This window comes from Pteropus medius, unplaced genomic scaffold (genome assembly GCF_902729225.1).
Source record: "Pteropus medius unplaced genomic scaffold, Ma_sr-lr_union100, whole genome shotgun sequence".
Classification (NCBI taxonomy): Eukaryota; Metazoa; Chordata; class Mammalia; order Chiroptera; family Pteropodidae; genus Pteropus; species Pteropus medius.
In genome coordinates this window covers 5,905,704-5,919,014 of record NW_024352787.1, presented here as the reverse complement: position 1 = coordinate 5,919,014, position 13,311 = coordinate 5,905,704, and the positions used below count along the sequence as shown (strand labels likewise).

The window sequence follows — 13,311 nt, the reverse complement described above, 5'->3', positions numbered from 1 at the left end:
ATTATATTATTAGCTGCTTATTTAAGGCAACTAAATTTAGTGATGGTTTCGCTATTTTTGCACTATGGAAATATTTTGGATGCACACATATGATTATGTTAATTATATGTTATTTTTTATAAAAGATGACTGGCATATATAAATATTTTAAGCTCAGAATTTTAAGAGATCCAAAATATGACTTTCTAACATGCTATATAACATACATATTTTTAAATTGAGATGATTTTTAAATTATAGTAATTTAAATTTAAATAGTTATTGGAAGCCATTGAATTTAAAGACTATAAAAGTATAAAGCATAAATTCAATGATGTTAACAAGTATTTAATAAAATGCCTATTTAACAAATATTGATTTTTATCCATTAAGTAATCTAAAAAAACCAATATCTTAAGTTCAACATTTTAGCTTTTTCTAAAGGTAAACATGTAGAAAATCACTTTTCCATGATTTTGTATTCTGGTTTGAACTATGTTAAGAGCTTTTCCCTAATTCATGTCGATTGTTTGAATTGATATTTTCTAATTGTTTTGTCTGTTTCATCTTTTCCACATGACCACAGAGCACAAATCTCAAAAGAGATTTCACATCTGTTCTCTGTTCTTTCACTTGTCTTGGCCACACAGAAACCACATCATAACAATCCCTGCTCTGAAATGTACATTGGGGATGTTGCTGTTTCACTTGTAAAGTTTTATGTGAGCCACCCTTAAGCAGTCTAGGTTTGACTTAGCTAGTTATGTAAGGAGCCATTTGGTGGACACAGCTGAGTTTCAATCACCTAAAGCTGTAGAGACCATTACTGGTTCTAAGTTAATGATAGAAGTTAGTGACACCAATCCTGCCCCCCTTTCTCTTTCTCAAAATGCAACTATTTCATTTTCTTCAGTTCTTCAATTGGGTCATTTTTTAGGCTGTCTATATACTTCAGTGGAGTATTACTCCAATTTTCAACTTAAAGCATTGCTTTGTCCAGTTGTTCCTGTTACACAATAGTGTTCTAGTAAAATATTTTTCATAAAATACTTTTCAGTAAAAAGAAATAAATGAATAAGAATCTGTGTCACTGGAAGGCAAGCATTTCTAATAACAGAAGCTACACTTAGACAAATACCATGTCATTATTTTGATTGACGTTATTCATTCAATAGTTCAAATACACACTTAAATCAGCCAAAAAATATACTAGTGTGGGGAAAAAAAAGAATAGTGCTTTGCTTTATTACGAAAGTTTTACCTAACCCCACCGCCCAGTCTGCCTACCTGGAGAAGTCCAAAGTAAAGAATTCAGGGTTAGAGCTGGGTGTGATGGTATACATTCTGTCACAATTAATTATAATTTCATAAATTTAAAATGTACTCATTTTTTTCTTTTTTTCTTTTTCACATAGGTCCTCGGCCACTTGAATATGTTACATTAAATGATTAAATAATTCTCATATAACAAATGTATAATTTGTACTACTTTTCTGAAATTTTATTTCCATTACTGTCAACATTTTTTAAAGGCCTTTTTTTCTGAAATTTTCTGAACTCCCAATGGTTACTAAAATCTTAAGAATTATAAGTGTAACCTTCTTTTTGTAAGTTCTGCAACTGCCTTGCCATTACAATATTTACAAAATCTTTCTAATACACCTAAGATGCTTATTTTTCTCTTGGTGGACACACATACCCACCAAACAGATGCACATATATATCTAATCATTTTAGATTACCTTAGAATTTTCTGAAATGCTTTTATAAATATATATTTGTATTTGAGTTTTATAAATATATATAGAGAGTTTAATAAAAATTACTCAAAAATCAATATAAAAATTATTTCTCTCTCCAATATAAAAATTAGCTCTCTACTCCTCCCATTTGATAGAGAGCCACATCTTCTTGTGCAGTGCCAGTAGTGACTCTGAGATGTGATGGTGAAGGTCAGAGTGAACAGATTTGGCCGTACTGGCGCCTGGTCACTAGACTGCTTTTAACTCTGTCAAAGTGGATATTATCACCGTCAATGAACCCTTCATTGACCTCAACTAGATGGTCTACATGCTCCAGTATGATTCCACCTACAGCAAGTTCAAAGGCACAGTCAAGGCTGAGAATAGGAAGCTTGTCATCAGTGGAAAGCCCATCTTCAAGCCCATTGCCATCTTCGAGGAGCGAGATCCCACCAACATCAAATGGGGTGACGCTGGTGCTGAATATGTTGTGGAGTCCAGTGGTGTCTTCACTATCTTGGAGAAGGCTGGGGCTCACTTGAAGAGTGGAGCCAAGAGGGTCATCATTTCTGTTCCTTCTGTGGATGCCCCCATGTTTGTGATGAGTGTGAACCATAAAAAGTATGACAACTTCCTCAAGGTTGTCAGTAATGCCTCCTGCACCACCAATTGCTTCACCTCCTGGCCAAGGTCATCTGTGACAACTTTGGAATCGTGGAAGGACACGTGACCACAATCCATGCCATCACTGCCACCCAGAGGACCATGGATAGCTCTTTGGGAAGCTGTGGCATGATGGCCATGGGGTTGCTCAAAACATCAACCCTGTTTCTATCAGTGCTGCTAAGGCTGTGGGCAAGGTCACCCCTGAGCCAAATGCTAAGCTCATTGGTATGGCTTTCCAGGGCCCTACCCCAATGTTTCAGTTGTGGATCTGATCTGCCGCTTGGAGAAAGCTGCCAAGTACGATGACATCAAGAAAGCGGGGAAGCAGGTATCAGGGGGCCCCTCAAGTCATCCTGGGCTATACTGAGGACCAGGCTTTGTTTCTTGCAGCTTTAACAATGATGTGTACTCTTCCACCTTCAAAGCTGGTGGCTGGCATTGCCCTCAATGACCACTTCCTCAAGCTCTTGTCTTTGTATCACAATGAATTTGGCTACAGCAATAGGGTGGTGGACCTTATGGTCCATAGGGCCTCCAAGGAGTAAGAGCCTTGGACCACCAGCCCTAGTGAGAAGAAGAGAAGCCCTCAGCTACCGGAGAGTCCTTGCCTCAAATTGATCCTCCGATACACTGATAATCTCCTGACCTCCAATTTCCACCTCAAACTCCCCAGAGTAGTGGAGGGGCTCAGGGAGTTTTAGCTTGTCATACACCATCAATAAAGTTCACTGTACCCAGCAGCGCCCCCCAAATGAAAATTATTTCAATCCTAGGTGCCATACCCATGTTTAATCTGGTTTTGTTTTACACATTTTACATAATTATGTAATAAATGTTTAACTTAATTGATTTCATAAACATGTTCAACACACATTTTATGGTGTACATACATAATAAATTAGTAAAATTTAAAAGATTATTTTTTTCACATTAACTTTCCATTTGGACTTGTAGACAGTATTCCTCCTATTCCATACTATATTACTGCCACCCTGTGGAACAGTTAATGAACTAACTCTAAAACTCCAGATGCTAAAATATACAGAGATGATTGTTATCCTTCCATTCTTCTAATGTTTTTCACTTTGTAAATTTACCATTCTTGTTTAGCAATAATTTTGACTAAAGGAAAAATAAAGCAATCTTTGAAATATACACAATTTAAAAATCAAGGAAAATTATATTCTCGTAGATGTGTATTTTTAGAGTTCTTTTCTTATTAGTGTCTTTAGATGGTCTTACATAAAGACAATTAAAATGACATACAAAATATAAGCTATATATTTCATCTAAAGTCTCAGTTAAACAAATTACTTAAAACCAGTTCTACATCAAGACAAAGTCAACTATTGTAGAGAAAAAGTTCCTTTACTTTTGCTTCATAATACATTTATAATCACAACACTAGATTCATGTAACAAATCCACACTGGGAACTTTCTGTTCTAAGTGAAACGATCCTAGAAAATTTGCTTAGTGTTCTTCAACTAATTTGTATTTTAGATAGATTCATTTCAAAATATTTACTTCTGTGAGGTTCACATATGAGACATTATAGTCATAGATGGCTTTGAAAAATATTTTTCAAAATTCTGGAACTCAGGTCTTTATCAGAAATAACATGGAAGGTAGTGCTAAATAAACATTGGATTAGGTTAAAATAGTTCCAAGATCGTACTATTTTATCTATTGCATCTATTGTAGTACCTTAGACATAAATAGAAATAAATATTTCTTAAATAAAAAAAAGCCAAATGAGTGATCTCAACTTCTTACCAGAGAGGTCTAAGACACATGTCATGTCAACTGACATATAAATCATTTCATTAGAATAGAGCAGAGTCAAAATTGGGCTGGTAGTTGTCTTGCATTTTGTAATCTGGGCAGTTTCATTACATCATGGTAAATTCTTAATCTTTTTTTTTATGTTATTCATACTTAATTAATGGAGTTAAATAGACCTTTGCAGGCAAAATAAAGTATCCTTAACACATACCATATACGTAATACATTATTCCTAGAGAATGAAAACAGTTCTCATAATTCTTGACTCATGTTTAGTTTTATAAGCATATTCATAGAAGCAATAGAAATTTGACAGCATATTTAACAAAATTAAACTTAAAAAAATTAAAAATCAGTCCTCAAACTGACACAATTTGGCCTTCAGTTGCTTCAAAAACCAATTTTTCTCTAAACAAAATATAATTTTAATAAAATAAAGTTGAAATATCAAGGCTGGCTTACTTGATCAGAGAAAACTTAATTAACAACAAATTCAGTTATTTAAAATATATTACTGATTTGTTTCTTACATTATACCAATGATTTATAACTTTATCCTACACTTCTGGACTTCTGCTAATCTGTTTTTTATTTTGTTTTGTTTGTTGAAGACTAAAATACTTGTCGTCAATTAAGATTTTTCCAAAGCCACAGGGTCAACCTATTTTAGAAAGCCATAGGAATTTCTCGTTTCCCAGCAGAACAGTTACTGGAAACTGTCACCTCAACAATTATCAGTTACCCAGAGTTCAAGTTTAATTTACAATAGGCAAATCTCCAAGGAAAAATGGAAATGAGACTAGGAAGAAAGCAAGCCAATAAAACTAAAATAAAAACTTCAGCTATCGAAACACGTTAGAAAAATGATGTCAGAAATGGGTTTTATTAATTTACTATTTGTACTAAACGTTTTGGCATTAAGCCTATAAAAATACTAGATTGGACTAAATATTTTAGGAGAAAATTCTACAGTGGTTTCCATAACTCACAAATATATCAGAATCCAGAGCATTTGAATAACCTATATCTCTAGTTTTATAGCATTATAAAATAAATAAAAGTGTCTGAATTCACCTTTCACACTTAATTTATTTTATAAGGTCTAATGATCTGTAAGGTAGTTTGCAGCCTGCAAAGTTTTGATGGTTTAGATTAATCCATCTTAGTCCGTTAAGGCTGTGAGGAACATGTCCCCTAGTGGTAAAATCCTGTTGTCTTATTAGAAGGAAGGCTCCTGGGTGGGCAAATGATGATTGGCATAGCCACAGGGCTCCCCAAAAGAGAAAGACAGATGACTAGTCAGTCGCATTCCACATAAGGTTATGAAATTTGGACCGTAGACTATTTAAATTCTCGACTCTGTCACTTAGTAGCTGTAAGACTTTCAACAAGTTACTTAACTTCTCAGTTAAGGGGATGAGGCTGATGGTAATAAAAATACTTTTATCATATGATTAATCAAGTTCAAAATGAAATGATCATGTAAATCATTTACATTATATGAAAAATTATTACCTCTATAAATATGGTAGTGAATGAAGATGGTGATGATTATTACAACAATGAAAATAATGACCACACTGTCTTCTATAGTCAAGCTATTCAATGAGGCAGCATTTTCCAATAGTGGGACATTAGCCTTTCATGCCTCAAGAAGAACTTAAAATAACTCAACATAATACCTTTCTAGAGGAACAAATTTGGCTCACTCTATTACACTTAGCAATAAGCTCTAAAGAAAAGAGGCTAATATTGTCTAAATGTGATTGTGTCCATATGAGATACGTCTACGTGGTATTTCCAAGGGTCCGATAGAAGCAAGAATTTAATGTATATCTGTTAGATTTAAGTAAACAATACAAAACAACTCTAAACAGGAAAACAAAATGCAATGGTCATCTAGGTTGTACATACATGATCTTAAAAAACCAAGCTGATATTTCTTTCACATGTCTTATATGTTGGTGCATAATGTAAATATATGCCTTGGGTTTATGTTGGTATTTTTAATTTATTAACAACAATTATAATGAATTCCCCTCACATTATCAGGTTATAATGAAGTAATTTCGAGTTCCTCTTCCCTCTGCCTACATTTATAATACTTAATAAAGGAGGAATAAGCTATGAGTACATGACATTTCCAAGAAATTTGTAGCTCTGAAAAGACTACTGTCAGTTGAGATATCATAAAATAATGCGATAGAGTGATTTATTTAATATATTATTCTTGAGTAACGCCAAATATTTCACTGACACTAATAATGAGAATACTCATGACAAACTATGTGCTAGATGGAAAGGTGTCATCAATGCAATCAATTTTTATATAAACTTAAGCCCTCCCTACTTATAAAATTATCTGTAAGAGTGGAACATCAATTTTACTCAACATTCCAAATATAAAAAAAAATTGAAAAAATGATTTTCTATTAAAAGAACAAAGCTATTGAGTTTTTCCTGACATTTGTGAATTTCTTATAATTTACCTTAAGTACATATTTATTGCATATTTACTGATATGTATCAGTTGAACATATCAGTAAATATTTAGCAACTATTGTGCATCAAGCTCTGTGCTAGCCTCTGAGGGTTCAATGGTCGGTTTACAAACACAGCCCCTACCTTCATGGAGCTTATAAGAGAGAGGAGTCTGAAATAAAAAGTAAACAAATACATAAGTAAAATAATAAAAAAAGGGTAATCTGGAAGAAAGAAAACGAAGAAACAGAATGCTAACATAGAGAATGGTAAAGCACCTTTCTGGGGAAAGACGAAATCTCTAGAAAGATTGAGTGAGGAAGACACTCCTGCAGAGATATATTGTATGCAGAATTCTTAACCTAAGAAAGCAGCCACAAGAAAAGTAGAACACAGTGCTTTTTCTGGTATGTCTTAACACAAACAATGGGCAATCTCAATTGTAGGTGGTACAATTCTACCTAGAAGTTAATTCAAGTGCATCTTCTGCACTCTAAAGTTTATATTATATACTTTGTGCTTAATTAATTCTTACACTTATTTTTCATTAGATTTGCTTTAGATATTAAAGACTATAAAATACACAGAAGTATTTTATAGTCAAACCTTAAGAAAATGTAGATTTTCTTAATTCTGGGAATTGTCAATGTTAATTTTATTCAAAGAAAAAATATATTAATGTGTTAGAGAGGAGGACACACACACACACACACACACACACACAAACAGCCTGCTTTTTAAATTAATACTCTCTCTATTGGCAGGACCATTATACTTTGTAATTATTGTTTTCAGCTATATAGTAACTCCAGCATAAATAATATATTTGATTTTTATGAACAAAGGTATAATTCCTACTTAAAGCTGAAAATCTTTTAGAAACTGTTGAAAGTACCAAAATATCCAAAATAAAACTTTTTAGAAGCACTGCATGTGTTAAATAGTATTAAATAATTTTACAAGTCTGAATGCCCTTCATTATCATGTTCAAACATTTCTTACGAAGATTTCATCTTTGTCTTATGAAGAAGACAGAGACATTAGTTAAGGTAATTATTTTCCATAAGTAATTTTTCCTACCATCTGTTGAAAACTTGACAATTTTCACTTACTATATAAAACACATAGGCAGATTCAGCCATTTGTGACTTGCTCTAGATTTTTTAAGGCTATAGTCTCTCAACTCAGGATTTGACAGAAAACTAGGAAAGACTTTTCCAATTGTTTTTTAAAGAATTTAAATAATGCATATATTTTCAGACAATTATAACTTTAGCTATGAATTCTTTATTTTGAAAATTATTCCACATCTATCATATGCTTTTTTTCATTTGTTCCTATTCAATTTACTAGTTATCTTGAAATGTTCATTTTATTAATTTTGATTTAATTTTTCATTTTTTGATTAATTTTGAGAACTAAGAATCAGAGAACTATTTTCTAGTTGGCTAGAATCTTAGGTATGTATTGCTAACCAATCCCTTTGCTATTCTACAGAAAAGCAGCTATCTTTAATTTTGGTAGGCCTGGGAATTATCTTTCAACATTGTGTCTGGTTTTACTTTTCTTTATTCATTTGTTTGGACTCTGTGATAGAGTTCATTTTACTTTTGGCACCATTTTTAAGGACGTCTCATACACATGGGTGAGCCCTAAGGAATGGCATTACTACAGGTAAAGATTAGAAAGTAAATGCATTTTAATTTGAAACAGCTGTGCGAGGAGATTAAAATGGATTTAGTTTTAAAACTGTACCTATCTATAATCAAGTCTATTCATTCCCAAGAGCAATACATTTCACAAAAGAACCCAAACATTCTGTTCTAATTCTCAAACCTTTTGGCCTCATTAAATTGTGCTGTTTATCTGCAGCTTCATTCATCAGCTCTCTGGACATACCTCATCACACCTACCTGGGTGCTCTGAATGATTTCTAACGTCATCTGGATGAAAAATGAGTGTAAATGAAGCAATAAACAGCCACATTAATGCCAAGCAAGAGGCTTGGGGAACAGTAGGATTCAGAGAGTAGTTTGCAGATTTTTTTTGAACATCAAACTTTTTTTATAACTTTGTAATATTGATGTTTTTAAGCTACAAATAAACTTCTAAAGAGTGTATTTTAAAATAAAGTTATAATCAAATATATAATTTTTAAGAGTACTGAAAATTTGTATCTATCTAATGAATTTCATTTTTACTTATTGATTATTTGAAAGATAATGTGGCTATTGAAATTATGAGTTGATAAATTTATTATGTAACAAATATTAATTCTGCAGGTATGAAATTGGTCATACATATCCTCAGATGACAAAGATAGACAATTATCTTCCACATCAGTGTCTGTGGGCTGCAAATGCCTCAGACAGGGTGGGTGGAAGGTTGGGAAGTTTGAGTGAGAAGGGAAAGTTAGAATGGATTCCTCAGTTTGTCCACAATTATTTGTAGCTGTATCTGAAGATGCTTTAAAAAAATATCTCTCTACATATATACACAATTTTAGTATGTACATATATACACATTATTGCACACATGTGTCCTTGACATAAACAATTAACTATGTAAATGTTGTCTGGACAAAATACAAATACACTCAAAGGTGTAACTGAATTAAAAGTGCTTGTCTGCTTTCATCTAGCTTCATTGTTAGTGGATACAGAACATGCAAAAACCAAGAGATGAATATTTGTTTGTTTAACAAAGTTTTCTCATGTTGGAAAATGTGGGAAGCTATCAAACTTGAAAGTAGAGTACATTTTAAATGTGGAGCAACAATGTTTCTAGAAATATAATTCTCACTTGTCCACTTCAGAAATCTGTGATCTGTATCTCTCTCAGCCCCTCCTCTTTCAAAGATCTCCATCTTTTCTCTGTTTCATATCAATAAGTTTTCCTATCAGTGTACCCTTTCACTAACCTATAAATGTGATAATTAATTAGCTCTTTCATTTTAAAAAAAATTTATATGTACACACACATACGTGTGTGTGCAGATGTCTTGACTCCGAGTCAACTGCCATATTTTTTTTCACAATATTTCTTAGAGAAGCTTCAAAGATTTTAGAAAAAATAGTTTATGTTCTGATTTCGACTTCCTCATCCTTCATTTACTTCTCAACCATTTGTTGGCTTTTACTCATACTACTTTATGTAAGAGAGCTCATGCCAGAGTTACACACAGGGTCCCTTGTTCCTAGAGATACAATGGACAGAGGGGATGCCCATTTTAAATAGATATAAATCTGTGTGGCTATATCTGTATATGTAGGAATATAAGTATGTTTTTGTGTATCACAGAACTTTCCTGTAGCCACTGGAATTAGAATCACAGAAATAAAGTACTTAATTCCAAGAATATGTTAATTTTTATGATAAAAATAACATTTATTTTAAAATCATAAAAACTAAGTGCTAACTGCTTATTTTTTAAAATTGCTTTGGCATTAACAAAGGGTATGTGCCCTTAAAGCACAGCAGCAAATATATCAATTAAAAAACAAGCAGTATTGTTGAATATGAGTAGATTCATCCATTTTACAAAAGTAAATGTAATATGAATCATTTAATATGTGGTTTAGCATGTCACTAAATGCCTTTGTTTAAAAAGTTTAGTTCCTATAAAATGTGAAGGGGAAGAGAAGCAGTGTTTCGAGATAATAATATTTAGATTGGACATTTTAGGATGTATACATAGAAAAATGACTTTAAACTAGTGAATTCTTCATTTATTCAATTAACTGAACAATTTGTGAAAATAGAGAGTAGAATATAACTGTTTTCCTTAGGACATAAAACAGACACAGACCCAGTCTTATAGGACCTTGTAATCCAAACAGGGTCAGAGGAGAGATCCCATGGGTAGAGAACAATGTGGGGGACACAAAGGACTCCATACAGTGTGCTGTGGAATCAGGGCACAAGTATCTAAACGAGCCTGAAGGGGAAGTGAGTATCACGGATATCCTCTAGGGGTGATATTGCCCTGACTTTGGAACAATGAGTAGAAGTTACTAAATAAGTAATGTACATTATATCTTAGGTTAATGCATCTGCATCTTCCCACTACTTTTAATTATGATAATTTTGAAAAGTATTCATAAAATCAAGTTGTCATTGGAAAGTATTCACAATCAACAGTTCAGTCTACTTACCAACTTTTTTTCCAAAAGAAATGACTTTTCACCATTAAAATAATCAGGTGTTTAGAAAAAGCATGTTAACCCCTGCATTAAACTTATGTCACATGACATACTTATAGCTTATGTAGTATTCAGAAAGTTGAGTATTAAAAAGATTTGTGATTAATTTGAAGTTTGTGTGTATATATGTTTTCAATTCTTTGATCATATTCAGATCACACACAGGCTAAAAAGCACCTCAGAATATTTCAAAGTGTTCCAAAAATTTTCATCAATACTGTATTCTATTATTTACAATGTCTTTCCTGAAAAACTGTCTAAATATATTAATTAATATATTTCTCTCTCTGTTTAATTCCTCAAATGTATATAAAACAATCCAGTAGAGCTAATGATGAGCTACAACTCTCTAAATGGTCAAATTCCAATCAAAAGCAAAGCAAATTGACATTTTACTCTGCAGAGTCTTCTGGATAAATGTATAAACTCTGTTGGAATTTTTGAAACATAAGAAACAGCTTACAATTTATCATTACTTTTGTGTGTGTGTGTGTGTGTGTGTGTATCCTCAGCATTATAAGAAACCAAGTTGAGAATCTTTGTTCTCTTACCAGTTGTGGAATCAGAAAATTGAAATGAGCTGACAGTAGGACTGCTAGAAAAAATTGTTACAGTCGGTATTCTCTACAGTGACAGCAGGTTCCGTTACATGGGTGAACCTTCAGAATTGGTTCCTCTACAATACTTTCCTTTGAAGTCAAACAACCATGAAACAAATATATTCCAACCTTAAGATACTCATCTTCACATTCTTTGCTTATTGAACTAATATACCTATAAAAAAGATTTGTCTAAAATATTTTTTTTAAAGAAACTGGTTTTCAAATGATGTTATAGGTTTTGCTGTTATAAATTGCATTATATGTAAATCTCCAAAATAACGTCTGTGCTGATAATCTTTTGTCTATAGGAAATTTTAGTACTACTATATTAATAATTAAATAATATCATAAATGTATCCCAGAAAAGCTTAAATTGTACCTATTTTTCTACTCTCTTCTGGTTTCTCTTTTCCTATAACATTTTCTTATATAGAATTTATTCAGAAGAATCAAATAGAATTCTACAGGTCAAAATTATTTTATTAGTAAATTAGTCATAAGTTACTAATGAATCTGATAAAAATATATTTAATGATTCTGTAATTCAGACCTTGGTTTATAATCCAGGATCTGTATGACTTTATAATTGGCACCACCAGTGTTTTTAATCTGTCTCACTGTCCCTCCCTAACTATCTCTTTTTAAATACCACCTAAACAAATATTAAAAATAAAATACTGTAAGATTGCGCTCACTTTTTTGTCCTTGTTGTATTTGGCAAAGATCTCCTGGGCTCTCTCTTCTCCTCCATCCGTAAACAACATGATAATCTTATTGCAGTTGGCTCTGGAAACATTATACTGTAAAAAGAAAATGTATATCATTCACAATAAAAGGTAGAACATGTAAAGCATATGAAAGAGCATGGACAGGTTGCAAGTAATGAATAAAATATCTGCCCAATTAGTGTATTCTAAAACCAGTTCCTGGATCAGGCCAGGCCCACCCCTACACAGGGCCTCTCCTTCACCCCCACCTTTCCCCAGACCTCCACAGATCTATTCCTTCAGGTCTCTAATCAAATGTTACCTTATCAGTGAGGACATACCTGAAAAGTACGTTTTAAATTACAATCTTCCTCTCAGGCTGCATTTTTCTTTATAGGATTTTACACTCCTTTATATATAAAGTACATATGTTGTTTGCTTACTGTTGGCTTCCCACATTGAAGGTAAGTACCATGAGGGTATGAAGTTTTGTCTTTTTTGTTCAGTGTTTCCTTGGCTGGGAAAGTGCCTAGCACATAATAACCTCTCAGTGGTTGATTAACAAATAGATTTTAAAGGAATTAATGGTTATTATGTCAATTTTATGCTCCTACAATTTATAAATTATATTGATAAAAATGTACATACTCTTTCACTTATATTTTCAATCTATTTACAAACATTTCACTTACACCAAAATAAATTATATTGATAAAAATGTACATACCCTTTCACTTATATTTTCAATCTATTTACAAACATTGTCCCTCTCTTCCCTCCTTATTCCTACTTGATTCACTTTAAATTGTAAACTCTTAGCTGATCCCTAACACCCAATTCTCTTTCACATCTTTATAAATGTCCATACCTGTTCCCAGAATATCCTTCTATCCTCTCTCAACCCGCCACACATAGTCTAATTCTGAAAGACTAAATTCCAATAGTAAAATCCTTTCCTAACCTTTCTATAAGATCCCTGAAGAGTCAAACATAGGAGAACAATGGATTAGCACCAAAGGGCCACTAAAACGAACAATTAATTTAGAAAGCTGGACTTCTTTGAGATCTGAAATTATAATCCCAGCCTTTCTACTATTGTCAAATATGTTTGTGAAAGTGTTGAGAATAAAAGATACCACAATTTATGA

General features: G+C 32.6%; 1 protein-coding gene and 1 pseudogene across 9 annotated transcripts in view; one reads left to right on the top strand and one right to left on the bottom strand.

The window, feature by feature from the left end:
- Positions 1–13,311, bottom strand: part of CACNA2D1 (calcium voltage-gated channel auxiliary subunit alpha2delta 1) — a 450,405-nt gene that overhangs the window by 80,750 nt on the left and 356,344 nt on the right. For all 9 annotated transcript variants that reach the window (XM_039849431.1, XM_039849432.1, XM_039849438.1 and 6 more), the window contains one exon: positions 12,152–12,256. In XM_039849431.1, coding sequence (XP_039705365.1) covers positions 12,152–12,256 — 105 coding nt within the window. The remainder of the gene's footprint in view (positions 1–12,151; positions 12,257–13,311) is intronic.
- Positions 1,923–2,932, top strand: LOC120591752 (glyceraldehyde-3-phosphate dehydrogenase-like; annotated as a pseudogene).